General features: G+C 44.3%; 1 protein-coding gene across 2 annotated transcripts in view; it reads left to right on the plus strand.

The window, feature by feature from the left end:
- Positions 1–3,625: 3,625 nt before the first annotated feature.
- Positions 3,626–16,230, plus strand: part of LOC146208315 (cytochrome P450 2J6-like) — a 41,242-nt gene continuing 28,637 nt past the window's right edge. Inside the window, exons 1-3 of one of the 2 annotated variants that reach the window (XM_084592678.1) lie at positions 3,626–3,789; positions 13,276–13,516; positions 14,423–14,550. In XM_084592678.1, the coding sequence (XP_084448804.1) occupies positions 13,302–13,516; positions 14,423–14,550 (343 nt within the window). In that variant the 5' untranslated portion in view covers positions 3,626–3,789; positions 13,276–13,301. Of the gene's footprint in view, positions 3,790–11,060; positions 11,232–13,275; positions 13,517–14,422; positions 14,551–16,230 lie in introns of those variants that run through there. The other variant, XM_084592684.1, reaches the window with a different exon arrangement.

Genomic DNA, 16,230 nt, shown 5'->3' on the forward strand with positions numbered 1-16,230 from the left:
TTCTAGTTTTCGACTACTATTGAACATTAGAATTCATTGTCTCGCCCAGTTCGTTTGCTACCAGTAGATCAATGTATGCACGTTGCTGACAATATTTCTTACCTGTTTGTTCACTGTTTAAAATGATTTCAATTTGCGCGCTTTAACATGCGCTGCTATGCCTTGTAAGTATTTGCATTTTATGTTGTATGTGCCGATAATTAAATAGCCCTCTCGTGGGCCTGCAATAAGTATAAATAAATAAACACGCTAAATAGGTGCTCCTGAGTGCATTCATTGTGCTGTGCGTAATGCGTTGTGCGTAATGCTTTCATCCGTCGGCTTAAAGCGCAGACTGCGCCTTAGAGTACACAGAAGTACAGCGCGTAAAAACAAAACAGTGGAGAACAAATTGTACAGATAAGGTTCAAACTAAAACCATAAAAGATGTACGTTGCTATCAGTAAAACTTGGTGTGAAAGCAATTCACACCGTGATAAGCCGGGGCACCAGACGAGGCGAAAGCTTGAGGTTGCAGTACGTTTGACTGCGGCCGTTTGGGGACCTGTTTTCTGACTTCGTAAATGGGGACTTGACTTTTTATCCTTGGGCTTTTTTTCGGGAAGATTAACTCGGGGAGCCTTTTTTCCGGGGACGTTTTTACCTGCACCTGTTGCAGTATGTAAAGCCTCTACACTCGTTCTCTACACTCGTTCAGACAAAACGTTGTGCCTTTATCATTAGCATAATTAAACACAGTCCATAATAAAATTTTACCGGAGGTTTTACTTTGTAAACAATGTATCGCATCTCTAGCAATTTCATTAGTTCTGTGAATTTTATAAGTCAATCTAGATACATAGTCACGTCAAATGAAGGTTAGTATTCTTAGATAATTATTTTAACCTTTTCCGGTTAGAAAAATATTTAATTTCTTTCTCTTGCTCACCTTTAGCAGCGACGGTAAAAGGCTATCAATGCATATTATCAAAGTAGATACGCAACAAAAAAAAGTAATTAGTCTAAATAACACGCCTTTATCGCTTTAATGCTGTTCGCCTTTCATGAAATAGCAAAACCACTTTGGCAAAGTAAGAGCTTGTCCAATGCTTTCGCCATTTGATGTCATGAATATGGCATCTACACTATTATAGATTTATTCCCAACAGCATTACATTACGCAGATTTCGCCGCAAGCACGGCTTGATCGACCAAGCAATGCGAAGATAACACGCACTGTTCGCACTGCTTCCTTGCTAACAATCCCAATGCCACGTATAACCATATTTTACCAAAAACGCTGTAAATTTGCCCAAACACAAAAGTCTACGGAAATAACACCGCTAAATAGAGTAAATATGTATAGGTTCGTTCACTCCATTAAGACCTCACCTCCTGCAGGCTCCAATAGGGACCTTCCTTCGTTTCTAGACGAACAAGAATCTAGGGCCTTTTCCTCTACGTACATGTCACAGCACTTGGTGCCGATCCGATGAAGGCGCCACTTCATGAAAGCGCCACATGCTTTTGCGGAAACTGAATATAGGCGGTAGATGGTAGACTGCCTTTGTGCATAATTTGCCGATTATCACCGTTTAAAACGGCCGAGAAGTGATTCACGAAAATCAAGCACATCAACTGCAGCCTGGTCAACCACTACAGTCGTCTGAGATAATTCTTATTGCGCGTATTGAACAGTGCGCCGTTCGATGAGTATTGCCCGCGCTACTTTTCATTTAATGTTGTATCGAATAAAACACCTTACAGTGCAACTGGGCAGATTTTATCTTGTTTGCACACCTCGAAGCTTACATCTGCACTTCATGACAACACAGCAACAACGCACCGAAGGCCACAGGCTCGCATCGTCAACTCTGCTGCAGGTACACGTGTGTATGAGCGTGATGAGCAGCTTGTTTTGCAGACCTCCTACTAGCTCACTAGCGAGAAAAAACAAGTCCTCCTTGCGTGTTAAACAACCTATACAAGCTAGCCAACCCTAGAAACAAGCTCTTGTTGCAATTAAGTGATTTAAGTAATTGCTTGCATTGCGAATTTTTACGAGCAACAAGATGTAGAGCTAAAACATTCTGTTCTTTTCATATAGGTGCGTCCGCTTCTCTGAAAACTACTTATGCTTTCATGTTTTATAAATCCTGCACGTATACCTTCGATATAGTGCGCTTTCTACGCCGCACACATCGTGCATCTCGAAACAATAATGACACCATTTATTAACCTGTTGCGATGCACTGGCTGAGATAATCCTTTTTTAAGAACGTATCGTTCACAGAAATCAATCTAAAGAAACTCAAGCGCCCTCAACTTTCACACGTGTGCTCAGTAGGACACTTTATACTATATCATCCTTTATGCCGCCTTCTTGCTTTGTTTTCTGTTTTCTTTTATTTTTTGCGAAGAGAGACGCCTTTTCAGACCTGACTCTTCTTAAGTTGCCGGGGTGGCATTAAGCCAAGCACGACTCCCTCCCTGCACATGGAATTGTTCTTCCTTAGACATCGCACAACGTCTACTGAGCTCATTTATTCCATACGTTTTGTTCTCGTTAAAATAAATCATATAGTTTCCTCTGCGTTAGAGTACGTTAGCTGCGCTCGGTATGGTCTAGAATCCGTTTTTGATGCCTTGAAAATCCTTCGTAGGAGTAAAAACTCCCGCAAGATAATGAAGCTATAAAAAAAAACTTTAAATAGGCATACCTCAATTATCACATGATTTTAGAGATTTTACAAGCAGTCCCATTGAGGGACCATGCAACTCCAACAGATCAGCAGCGTGGGGTTTTAATCGTAAACTATGTGATAAGACGCTAAAAGCTCGAGGCTTTTCCGGTTTATGGAGGATAAGAGCCTCCATCACCTACATTAACTTACCGGCAGCACATCGTATGCTACACGGCAAGGCTCAAATAAATATAGTAAGAGAGCAAAGTGTTAGGTCAGCAGTCTACTTATCACGGACAGCCAAGTACGCACAGTCGATTAGAACTGAGCGGAGATGGTTTGGCTTGTGGCATTTAACGCCCCAAATCGACTCAGGCCACGAAGCACATCGTAGTGGAGGAATTTGGAAACTTCGACCACCTGGAATTATTTAACGTACACTTACATCGCACAGTACATGGGCGCCTTGCTTTTCGCCTCCATTGAAATTTGGCCGCCGCGGCCGGTAGAAGTGAGCGGAAATCATACACTTATCTTTTTTGGCAGTGATTCCCTCCAGAAGTTCACAAATACAAATAATATTGTGTTAACAAATACTAATAACAGCAACCTTAATACATTTCCTTTCCCAACAATGTCTTAAGTGGCAGTACAACCAACGCTTTAAAAAAGCCTGCATGATTCGATCTTGTCCAGGTGCCGAGAAATAGAAAACTGTCGACATACCCTGAGATAAGTCGGCAAGCTGCCCATCAGAGACAGCGTGCCATTCTAGCAGGTTTACGAACACAGCGGTCTGACCAAGGAATAGGAACACTGTTTTAGCCACAGCAACGACATAGCCAGTGTCTCTTTCGGAGATAGCCGTTGCGACCAAGACAAAAAACGATAAGAGTTGCAGAGGGCTGCGGTTATTTAGTTGTAAAAAGCCACGCACGCAACGACGGCCATGCAAGGCAAGCACTATACACCGCTTCAAAAGCGGTATCTCGGTGCTGCCATCACTGTAACAGCCAATGCCCTGCCTGGGATACCTTCTAGCGCCACCATAGAAGGGTGAATTTCACCAGCGACCTACAAGCCAAACCAGAGCCGATTTCCTGACAGGATACTACCGGTAACAGCGGTAAGTCCATAACGATGGTCAGACACATTCGCTTTCCGCAGTTCTTGTCTCTCACTTGTAGCTGTGTGAGTCCTGGATAAAGAATCTCCGCTATCAAAGCATAAACTGAGCATTTGAAAAAAACATAGCAACTTTGCGCTTACTCATTTTTGCATTGAACTCAGTGCAAATTACGAGGTTTGGAACTGTTGTCATTGCCAAAATCGGCCTAGTTCCCGCATCCTTGCTTGCCCATAAAGTAACACTAGGGACAGCTACACATAATGTTTATTTTAAAGTAACAGCCTTCGATTTTGCTGCCGTGGCTCTGAAACCTTGAACAAAACGTTGCGGGCTAGTTAATAAAAAAAAACTTTAACCTTAAAAAACCTTAAGGTTAAAAAAATAACCCTAATAAAAAAATATATCACCTCCAGTAGGTTTCGAGCCCAGGGCCAGTTCGTTAGACCACAGTGCTCCACCTCTACGTTTATTTTATCTCTCAAAATATATAATATTTATTCAAGAATCGTCAGCCATATTTGACTGATGTAACACGGCTGAAATTATTTTAATTATTTAATGTTTCAATGCGCGAGAGCCAGTCAGGTGCTAAGCCCAGAACTTTGATAACTTCCCAATATCTCGCAACAGATTCTTTAGCAGCATTCTCGGACTGGCAGTGCGTCACGATCTGCGTAACACACCACCATGCTGAGTTTCCATATACTACGCAGGCCCAACGCCAATACAATATTATAAGGAATAGGACCATATAAAGCGGACTGCACCATTTCGGTAGCCAGTTTACCGGCCTGCTGGTTGCCAATCTTCTGCGAAGCACTCCGGCCGTTTTTGCTGTCATCTCTACTGAAAGAACAAATATTGCAATTAGGACATTAATTAGGCCTTATTCGTCCTAGTAAATGCCTACAACCCCCGTTATATGTTTACCCAAATATGACAGGACATGGTAAAGTAGAGCTAAATGATGCAGAACGCAGCTAAACGGATGCGAAATTCTGCTTCCGCGCGTACATCCCGCTTTGCCAACATAAACCGCCACTCATTTGTTTTTTATTTAGTAAAATTCAGTAATACTGCTCATTCTGTCTACTTGAGATGTTCTTACAGTAGCTAACGAGAAGATAATTGTTGAGAAAATTACACTTCAAAATTTTCCGGCGACTCGATCCAAACTTGTCGCCACCTACACCTAAAAGTACTCCGTTAACGCTGTTTTGAACGTGGGTGACCGCGTATCCTAGGTCCGCGTTCTGAGATGCATCGTTACCGTAAATTTCGCTATCTCCCTGACCTCGAGTCACCTTATTGGTGGAAACACCTGAGCCGGGCGTAATTTTGGTCGCCACCACTTCTGGTTCCGGGTTTTCCGCCAATCAGATGACTCGAGGTCGGGAAGATAGTAGCACGATCGACAAAGAAGTAAATTTGGAAAGCGAATCCTGGAATGCGACCAGTGAGGAGCCGAGGAGTGCCGTGACGTCATGTGACGTACGATGACGTGCAACCGGCTGGCACGCCCAGTATCGAAGGAGAGCGCGCGCCCCCATGCGGCATCCCTATTTTCACGTTTCAGTGTCTTCATTCGGCGCAGCAACGCGCTTTTTGTATCCTGAAAGACTGCTCGTTTTCATAAATACGTATGAGTTATCGCTAAGAATCTAAAAATGCATCTGAATATATAAATCAAACACGCTCTGCGTGCGCGTTTTCTACAAAGCATCAAACAACCCCGGGGGTATCTCTCACCGAATTCGCAGGCGGGTTCGCTGCATGTGAAAGTGCTATGCGGAATCGCACTGAGGCGTCACCGACTGCACCAAACATTTTCGCTGCAGTTGCAGCATGTGAAACGGGCCTTGGCGTTAAAGTATCTGTTCAGCAGAAAATGCAGCGTTGTAGGCGTTGTGACCGAAAAATAACCGGCACGGATCTGGCAGGTGGGTTCAGTGGGCACTGATGATTGGTCAGGGGTAGTATGACGTCTCGAGAGCACATGACATTGCAGGCGCTGCCAACTCGAGTTTCAAATCTTCAGATGGGAATGTGAAATGGGAATATAAATTTGCAGGATCTTTCGGCAATGCGCAAGATATGCTACTCCTAGGCCACGCAGACAAGCCCGCCCGGCTTAATTAAAGAGGGGCTTTATAGGTATTAGCATAGGTATCAGCATGGTGGCATTTAACATAAGTAGCCATTAAAGTATACCTAATTAAGCTATCGCGTAATATCATTTCCTAGCTGATGAAACCATACCGTCCTTATGGAAAACGGGCACTCTGTCATACAGGTCGACTTTTATTTGCCCTCAACGTCCCTTATCACAAGGCAGGAAGTAAAAGAATGCTTGTGAAGATCAAAATACCCCCATATTTACTTGCGAATTACGCGCGGCTTCCGCTTACGATGTGAAGTCAAACTGCTCGTGAAAACAAAAACATCTTCGCGACTGAGTCCTTGTGTGTATTGCTGTGATCTCCGCTCCTGCCCATCGATGTGCGACAGATACCTCGTACGACGGTCGCTTCGCCTGCCAGCATCCTTTACCTGCGTACTGGTCTGTGCATAGGCACTCTGACGTAAACGTTGTTTTTTCTTTATTGCGAAAGCAATACTGCTCGCAGTTTGAGCCGTCAGCATGCCCGGCGGTGACCACCATTGACCTTTGACCTTTAGACGACCCCCGTGGACGACCCCAAGCTGGCAGGAGCTGCCAACTTGGGTCCCTCGTTTCACATGGGACGGTCATGTCAGAATCAGCCTGCCAGGACCCTGGCATTCACGTTACTCCTAGAGCCCAATAGGCACGTTCATACGGCTTGGTTAAAGAGGGGCTTTATATGTGGGCTGAGGATGAAGAAAAAGAGAAGAAGAACGCTCGGTCACCCGCAGCTAATGCTTTCGCTCAATATTTGGTTCAGCAGCGTTGAACCCTTGTAATTTGATTTTTCACGCGCGCACTGCTGTCGACTGGTGTTCCGCCCAAGCCTTCCTACAGTTTTGTTTTGACTACCCTTTTCATCGACGAATTGTCTTCAGCACAACGCAAAAACCCAGGGCTGGTGTCACTCATATATTCCCGCTCTAACTCACTGCCCTGGTCCACCTCGAATTCACAGATTGTCGGCTTATTTATACTTGAACAGATTACTCTTGATAAGCACCTTCCAAACTGGTGTAAGCCTTTTGTTTGAAAATTTTTTAACTGAATTTTTCTTTTATTCTAGAGAAAGAGTTCTCAAGCCGACTAATAATCACTAATCAAGTCACTCACACTTCAGATAGAAGAATGCACATCATCGTCATCGTCACCCTGTGCACAACAACCATTGCAGGGCAAAGACCTTTCCCTTAAGCCGATAATATACCAGAAGCTGACACTTTACACACGCAAACTTCCTAACCTCATTAGTCCACCTCACTTTCTGCTACCCCCTGCAACGATTGCTTCTCTTGGAAACCTAGTTCTTACGTTTAGCGACCAGATGTTCCCTTGTCTCAGCGCTGCATGCCGGCTCATGCCGATTTGTTATTTTAGGCTCCTTCTAAGCATCGTTTATATTATATTAACTAATATTAATATAAATAATCATTAAATATTAAGCCTCGTTTATTCCTTGGCCAACAGTGCTCACTACCTGTCTCTTAACGTTACATATATCATGTTCCTTTCCACAGCTTGCTATCTTGCCCGCTCTAAGTTCAACCCCGTTTACAGCGATAGCTTTGAAGGCCCCGCCCCGCTTTTAAGAAAATAAGCCTTCGATATTGGCGCAGTGAGCGTAATTCACGTGTGTATGTCAGGTGGCAGATAGCAGGTGACGTAGCCGAGCACCGATTGGCCCCTGGGGTGGGTGACGTCAACAACGAGACCGCGTGGTATGAGTGAAATAGGAGATGCCAGCTCTGGTCGCTCCTTTGAGATGGATATGTAATCAGCTTCTGGACCATTCGATCCCGAATCAGGCTCAATGCTCCTATGCAGCGCAGGCACGTTCATTCAGCTGGTTTAAAATGGGGCTTTATATATTTTGATATATTTGTCGGAAGGCCTTTCACATAATGTGGAAGCTTAGAACTGTACGCTGACGATCGGAGGTGCCAACCTCATGAGGTTTAGACCCACAAGGTCGACTTCAACCTCAAGATGAACTCAACCTCTTATAGTGAGGTGAGGTTGAGATGAGGTCGGCAACAGCTCGAACTTTCTTGGGCGAGGTCACGAAATCGAACCTCAACCTCATGCGTGAGTTAGACGTTGAAAAAGGCCGTCAGTTTGTGAGGTTGAAATTGTGAAGTCCATCCTTTTTTTCTGTCGCCGCGGCTTACTCCGAAACATGCCCCTTCTGACGCGGAATTCGAGCGTACCGCCACGATGTGCATGCGGAGACGCTTGGTGTTCGGTTACCCCTCGTTTGGACGACCGGATGCCGCAACCCCTTCTCAACTTTCGGCGTTCCACAGTAATGTCCGCACAGCACCATGATACTTCCCTCTGGTCCTCATGGAAGGAGTGTTGTTTTGTTTTTGTATTTTAGCACAAACATCACATCCCCCCCCCCCCATTTTCATCTGCCTTATTGGTGCAAGTGTTTGCGAGCAAAATACATAACTCACGGCTACCCGCGGTAGTTCTCTCTGATGCCTCAAATAAACGAGAAAAAATAAGCATCCAAGAAATTCAGCTCTGCGCGGACAGCGCGGAGTAGTAATGTTTCTCGTGGACATGCCCATTTTCAGGCGCTGACGTCACGGCTGCTGCCTTATATTGTGTGTGTGTGTGTGTGTGTGTGTGTTTTTCTGTTAGGATGTACTTCCACATTCAATTAGGCAGGATCCCTATGAGCATTACACGGCGACATAACATAAATTGGTGCAGTGCAATTATTAGGGAACGCAATACTGACAGAACACCACCAAAAACAATGTCAGTCAGCCAGTTCAGTCGTTCAGTCGTGTCCGACTCTTCGTGACCCTATGGACCATGTCACGCCACGCTTTCCGGTCTCTCACTATCTTCCTAACATCACATAACTTCATCTGCAGTGCCTCGAGGATACCATCTAACCATCGCGTTCGCTGCCTACCCCTTCACCGGCGACCCTCAACCTTTCCCAACATCAAATCGTTCTCCAGCGACTCCTCTCTTCTCATCAGATGACCAAAGTACCTGAGCTTTAACTTTAGAATTTGACCCTCCAATGAGCAGTCAGGGTTTATGGTCGACAATATCGACTGATTTGATCTTCTGGCAGTCCAAGGAACTCTCAAGAGTCTTCGCCAGCACCACAATTCAAACGCGTCAATTCTTCGGCGGTCAGCCTTTTTCACAGTCCAAATCTCGCATCCATACACCACAACTGGAAAGACCATAGCACGAGCTATACGGATCTTGGTTGGCAGACTAATGTCTCTGCTCTTTACTAGACGGTCAAGGCTAACCATTGCTCTCTTTCCCAGAAGCAGGCGTCTCCTAATTCCATGGCTGCAGTCTCCTTCCGAGGTAATCTTGGAGCCCAAGAAGAGAAAATCTGTCACAGCTTCCACTTCTTGTCCATTGATGCTCCAGGACTTGATAGGGCAAGACGCCATGATCTTTGTCTTTTTAATGTTCAGTTTAAGCCCAAACTTCTCACTCTCTTCTTGTACGCGCATCAGACGTCTTTCGAGTTCCACTTCACTTTCTGCCATTAAAGTGGTATCATCCGCATATTTAAGGTTGTTGATACGTTTTCCAGCAATCTTCACTCCAGCTGAAGACTCGTCCAGACCGGCCTTCCTCATGATGCACTCTGCATATAGGTTAAATAGGCAAGGCGACAGTATGCAGCCTTGCCTCACTCCTTTCTCGATCGGAAACCAATCAGTAAGACCATGCCCAGTTCTGACTGTGGCCTCTTGCCCTTCATACAGGTTCCTGAGGAGACAGATGAGGTGAATTGGAACTCCCATCCCTTGGAGAGCTTGCCACAATCTGCTGTGATCTACGCAGTCAAACGCTTTTGCATAATCAATAAAGCAGAAGTAGATGGGTTTCTGGAACTCTCTTGCTTTTTCCATGATCCAGCGAAGGTTGGCAATTTGGTCTCTAGTTCCTCTGCCCTTGCGAAACCCAGCTTGCACGTCCGGAAGCTCCCGATCCGCTACTGCTGCAGCCTACCTTGGAGCATATTCAACATCACCTTGCTAGCATGCGAAATAAGCGCGTTCGTGCGGTAGTTGGAACAATCTTTGGCACTGCCTTTCTTTGGGATGGGGATGTAAACTGACCTCCTCCAATCCTGTGGCCACTGCAGGGTTGTCCAAATCGTCTGACATAATGTATGCAGAATGTTAACAGCGTCATGGTTGAGGTTTTGAAGCAACTCAGCTGGAATGGCATCAATTCCGCTAGCTTTGTTCTTAGCAAGGCTGGCTAAGGCCCATTCAACTTCACTCTTCAGGATGCCCGGCTCGAGATCAGTAATCACAACTGTCTTATGTTGGGTTTGCACATTCGGGTCCTTCTTGTACAGTTCTGTGTATTCCTGCCACCTCTTCTTTATCTCTCAGGCTTCAGTGAGGTCCTTGCCTCGTTTGTCCTTTATCACGCCCAGCTTAGCACAGAAGCTTCCTTTGATATCTTTGATTGTCTTATACAGAGCTCTTGTGTTCATTAATTAGCTGTTGTCCTCAACTGTTTGGCACTGTATGTTCAGGAAGGCATTCTTATCTCTGCTTGCTATTTTCTGAAAATCCGCATTGAGAACCTTGTATCTTTCTCTTTCCCCCATAACTTTTGCCATCCTCCTTTCCTCAGCTATTTGCAAAGCCTCTTCAGATAACCAGTTTGCTTTCTTGAATTTCTTTTGCTTTGTAACAAATGTACCTTCAGTAAATGTCGCGCTCTCTTTGTTATCATAGTGGCAGGCTGACAGAAAGCATGAGGCCATACTTCATTCCCTCTATTAACCTCTATTAACATTTAAAGGCTACGTGGCTGACGATGTGATCCTCGAACACTACATTCGATGTTCCATGCAGAGCTACTGGATCGTTAAATGTCCACGGCTGGATTACTCTACGAAAGCATCTCCCCGCCGCTCGGTAAACAGAGGTCATTGTCGTTGTTATGGCCAAACGAGAACGCCTTATCAGAGCCTTATCGTTGCCCTATATCGTATAGGAGCTCTGCGACGCGTCTCCGTGCCCATAATCTAAAGCGCCGTGCTCTTTCGTTTCTTTCGTCGGCTGTTCGTTTAGCGGATAACGTTTTAGCGCATAGCTCCAAGAGGCTTGCGCTGAACGGCGCAGCGCTATTTCACGTCTATAATGATGAAAGCATTGATGTGGTCGAGTTTGTGACCAGTCCTAACGTAGCCACCGCAACGAAGCAACATTAACGGAAAGTGTTCGGTTCCAGAGGAGACATCGGTTTCCCGCCGTTACTCCGTTACGTAAGCGAAACATAATGCAGCTCTTTTATTTTGACTCTTGGGGTTGTTGTGGCTTGGCTTTGATTAGCTGACCGCTGGTTAGCACGGCGCGAAGAGAAAACCAACCTGATAAATAGACAGCACGCAGCAGTATATACAGCGTCTCTTAATTGCTGTTTTAATCATAGAAAGCTTTATACTACATGCGCTCTTAGACACAGTTCTCGGCACGGCTGTCTGAGCGCTTGATCGCCATCCGTTCGCACGAATAAAGTGAAATTTTTGTGTAAGGGCCCGATTGCAAGGACAGTTATGATGCTAGACTGAAAGCGCGTCGATATAGTATTTGCTCTATCAACAGCACTACGCCAGTTATAGAGTAGATGAGTCTAGATTTCACTTTGCTCTGTTGAACACCGCTGCAGTGCTCAAGACAGGCATGCTGACGGCTGTACAATACCATTCTATGCTTTTGGAATTTTCTTTTCCTCGATTCTGGTCTCGTATAGCTCAGCTTGTCGGCCCATTGCGTGGTGCAATCCTATTAGCCTTGCAATAACTGCTTACTGAACAGAAATCATCCGTACATTCATTCGTGATCGATAGCCCAGGCTGTTTAGTCCCTATAATGTTTATGACACTATTACGGGCACAATTCATACCAAATCTTCCAGCCTAAATGTTATGTCGACAACAAATAGCAGATCGGGAGACATTACCCTGATGTCTGCCTATGGCCGAAGTGTAAAAGCTTCCCCGAATCTCGATGGTACCGGAGACGGTGTACGGGTTCATTTGTATAGAGGTCAAAGCAGAGCGGCACGGCTCTAGAGCTCGTCCCAATTGTTGCTTGCAGGCTACGTCCTGGTAAGAAGGACCTGCTGCAGAAACCAAAACCAAAACCGCAGATACAACTAGTTAGATTCATGCAGCTTATTAGCGGGACATTTACTTTTAGACAACATGCTACATGATTACGTTATCGCTTACGTAAGCAAAATGAAAGTTACATTAATGCTCATTTCGCAGTCATTTAATGTGCTGTGACAAGCTTCTTTTAATAAACATCCGACCAATTAGTGCCCGGCCATGTCACGTGACAATTGCCTTCTGTCAGAGGAATGATCGTGATATTTTAGTCTGCGAGACTTCAAACGGTCGATGCCGCCAACGACACCTGACAATTTTTGTAAATAGAGATATTAAGGCTCTTATTATAAAGAACATGACGGCTATCGAAACTGCTGCGAGTTTCAGAGCCAAACTCGCTTCAGGACACACGCGTAGTCTCTAAGAAAGTATTTAGTCAGCGTATGATGTCACACAGCTCATGGGCCGCCATACTGTAGAAGTGACAGCGCTCTAACCAGGCCCCATGTAGTCATTCCCACTGTATACTGGGTACTGCCTTCCTAATACGTCCCATGTCTCTGCGGAAGTAGAAATGAAATGGTTCCATGAATAGAGAGCAATGCTTGCAGATTCCAAGCTGTGGCAAACTCGTTCAATTCTTCAGTTCTGTTGTGCAGTCGTAGATAACCTAAGTATCTGGCTCGAGCTTTTATGCCGCCTATGAATAATTCTTGCTGTCATGCTAAACTCTTGCGTGACTGCTGTTTCTGGCCTGATTCTTTCCCCTCTAAAATTTATCCTATCCGATATCACATCAACAAATCGAATAATGCTAATACACTATACGCACAAGCCACAACCAAATGAGTCCCGGATTCTTCTAAAAAGTCTTGATGAAGGCGAAATGCAAAAGCGTGCCCACGTCCCAACGAGCTCGTAAGTTCTCCGCTACGGCAAATATTCCTGTCGGCCTCCATTGCCCACCTCTTTCTGCAACGCTGTTGTGCAGGTTAACACCAAGATTACGACGACTTCCACACCTACCTTTTCTTCATACCATATGTGTTTACACTGATTATGGCACTCTCTATAAGGTCTTTGCACGGTAACAAATGCTACAAAAGGCTTATCTAGGTGCCTCTTCGGTGCACCAACCTTTCCCTGGACAGCTGCATTCCTGCACTGGGTGTCATCAGGCCTTCTCGTATTGCAGGCAGTGCTAGTGGGGCAACCGGAGCCATGCACGCAGTGTTCTGGAAGTGCCTTGCTGCGGGCCTGGTGGCCGGATTGGGGGCACTTGTGCTGCAATACCTGTGGGACACGCTCAAGAGGAGCCTACGGAGGGACCTCCCTCCTGGGCCCTTCGGAGTGCCGCTGCTCGGCTACCTGCCCTTCATGCCCAAGGACCACCATGGTGTCGAAGCTCTGAAGAAGAAATACGGCAACGTATTCGGGTGCGTATCTGCTCGTATTCAGTGGCAACTCCTAGCACTGCCTCGTTACTGCGGAATGAGCCAGCAGCAGTCAAATAAAAAAAAAATTGTTACATGAAAATTGCTGGTACATTTTGTCTTTATGACTACTAGAGGAAGTTAGCATTTTTTGTACTAATAGCTGCCTATAGCATTCAACTTGAAGTATAAATTCGTTTCATAGTATCGGCGATATGCCCCTGTGAGCGACATGCTTGTATGTTGTTCACCAGTGCGATCAAGCAAAGATGAGAGGAAACAGTACTCGAGCTAAGGCGCGACCACGTATGCAAAGAAAGGGTGATGTGGAAACAGCTGACAGCCACAACCTGCTTTTTCTTTTTTTATTTCATTCGTGCTCGATGAAGCTTTGCACCTGTACGCTGGTAACAAACAGTGCAATAGCGCAAACCGCGGTATAGCCTGTATTGAAGCATATATTTTGCGTTTTGATAACGGAAAAATGATTGAGGAATATACCCCTGAACAATGCCTTCAAGTATTCATTTTTTCCTAGAACCCTACCCACCTGGAATAAATTACCTAGGAATATTGTGGACAGTCCCAGTGCCGAACAGTTCGTTGCAAATTTGAAAAAGCTTGGGTAAAGTTGTACTTGTATTCCTGCACTGCTTTTTTTGTTGTTGTTGTTGTTGTTGTTGTTGTTGTTGTTGTTGTTGTTGTTGTTGTTGTTGTTGTTGTTGTTGTTGTTTGATATGTTTCATGCTTTGACTTTCTGTAATTGATTGTGATTGCCATTGTTGATGTATTCTTGTGATGTAGTTTTTATTTTTGTCCACCCCTGCTTGGGGTCAAGCAACGCTGCAGTGTTTCTAAATAAATAATTATATTGCACTGTACGTATCTTCCACATCTAAACGCCCGCAGGTTTAACGTTGGCAGCCGGTACGTGGTGTTCCTGTGCGATTTTGACTCCGTGAAGGAAGCTCTGGGGCAAGACACGTTGCTCCATAGACCTGAAGAGCTGCCCTTGTGTATCAACGAAAAATCTGAAGGTGAGCGAAATCCGAGGACACAGACCGAGGCGTTGTCAACAATACGCCTCCAACAAAAGCAAGTATGCTTGAAGTTTAACTGGTTAAAGCACGGCCGGTCTCGAGGGAGAGAGCGCTTCTCTTCTCTTTAACCACGGCCGGTCTCGGCCGTGGTTAAAGTGAGATGTGCTTGCTTTATTTCTACATTAGTGATGGCAGCGATATGCGGATGCAGTTTACCTTAAAGCATAACAGTTTATATACAGCGTTCATGAGTACACATCTGAAATATAGTGATGAAATCGTGTATCCCCTCCCATCGCCGAGAGTATATGGAGGTACACGAAATGGCTTTTATAACTGACATAGCACTGACTACCAAGAATCGTATGTGGGGTGGTTTGTAACTTCTTTGCCTCTCGTCCTGCTCGCGCGATATTAACTTCCCTTAAGTCAGTCAACTAACCCATAAAAATCAAAATTAATGTTCTACTAAGACTCATATTTATTTATTTATTTATTTATTTATTTATTTATTTATTTATTTATTTATTTATTTATTTATTTATTTATTTATTTATTTATTTATTTATTTATTTATTTATTTATTTATTTATTTATTTATTTATTTTCAATACTCTCAAGGCCCGGAGGAATTACAGAAATGAGGGGCATACAAAATCAGCCGTAGCCTTCTTAAAATTTTCGACATTGGTGATGGCAGTGACGAAGACATGGATAGAGGTGGTTCCAGTCATTCGCAGTTCGAGGAATAAATGAATTCAAACAAAGTGTGGTTCGGCAGTGCGGGATCCCTACTTCGAGGCTGTGATCAATGCGTGAGGATATATAAGAAGGAGGAAGAAATAATTGATCTTTGAGAATAAGATTAGTATAGTAAATTCGACGAAAAAGACATAAGCGAAAATATTTACGACGCAAAGAAAGCACAGGAAGAACAAGGGTTGATTTTATAGCTGATACGTTCGCAGTTCATGAAAAATTAGAAGTAATAAAGCGGGCGGCGCGGTTCTGAACAGACTCTAAACTGTTAATTAAAGTTACTTGATTAGGATCCCAGATAGAACATGCATATTCTAGATTGGGTCTTATTAACGTCCTATACAAATGAAGCTTAACGGAAATGTCTGCAGCTGTGAAATGGCGGCGTAAGAAGCCTAGTGTGCGGTTAGCCTGGTTAGATATATAGTTCACGTGCATTTTTCAAGAGAAAGTATGTGTTATGTGAACGCCGAGATATTTGTATGATGAAACAGGTGGTAGCTGAGTGGTATTAAGAAGATAGCGAGTGGTGTTATAATAAGTTCGGTTAGAAAGATGCATGTATTTGCATTTAGGAGTGTTAAGCTTGATAAGCCAGTCGCTGCACTATGAAAAAATTGTATCCAAGCCTGACTGCAAACATGCTTCATCAAAGGGATTAGTAATAGTACGGTAAAGAACACAGTCATCTGCAAAAAGTTTTATGTGGGAAGAAACACTGTTAGGAAGATCATTATTATGAATTAGAAACAAGAGAGGATCCAATACAGAAAATTGACGTATTCCAGAACTTACAGAAATTAAAGTCGAGTCATAACCATTGACTGTGACATATTGGCTTCGGTTAAAAAGAAAACATTTAAACCAGCCCAATACCTGATTGTCAATATTCAGAGCACTGAGCTTAATTAGTAGCAA

Source organism: Amblyomma maculatum, chromosome 1 (assembly GCF_055883805.1).
Source record: "Amblyomma maculatum isolate TAMU_Amacu chromosome 1, ASM5588380v1, whole genome shotgun sequence".
In the NCBI taxonomy this organism is placed as follows: Eukaryota; Metazoa; Arthropoda; class Arachnida; order Ixodida; family Ixodidae; genus Amblyomma; species Amblyomma maculatum.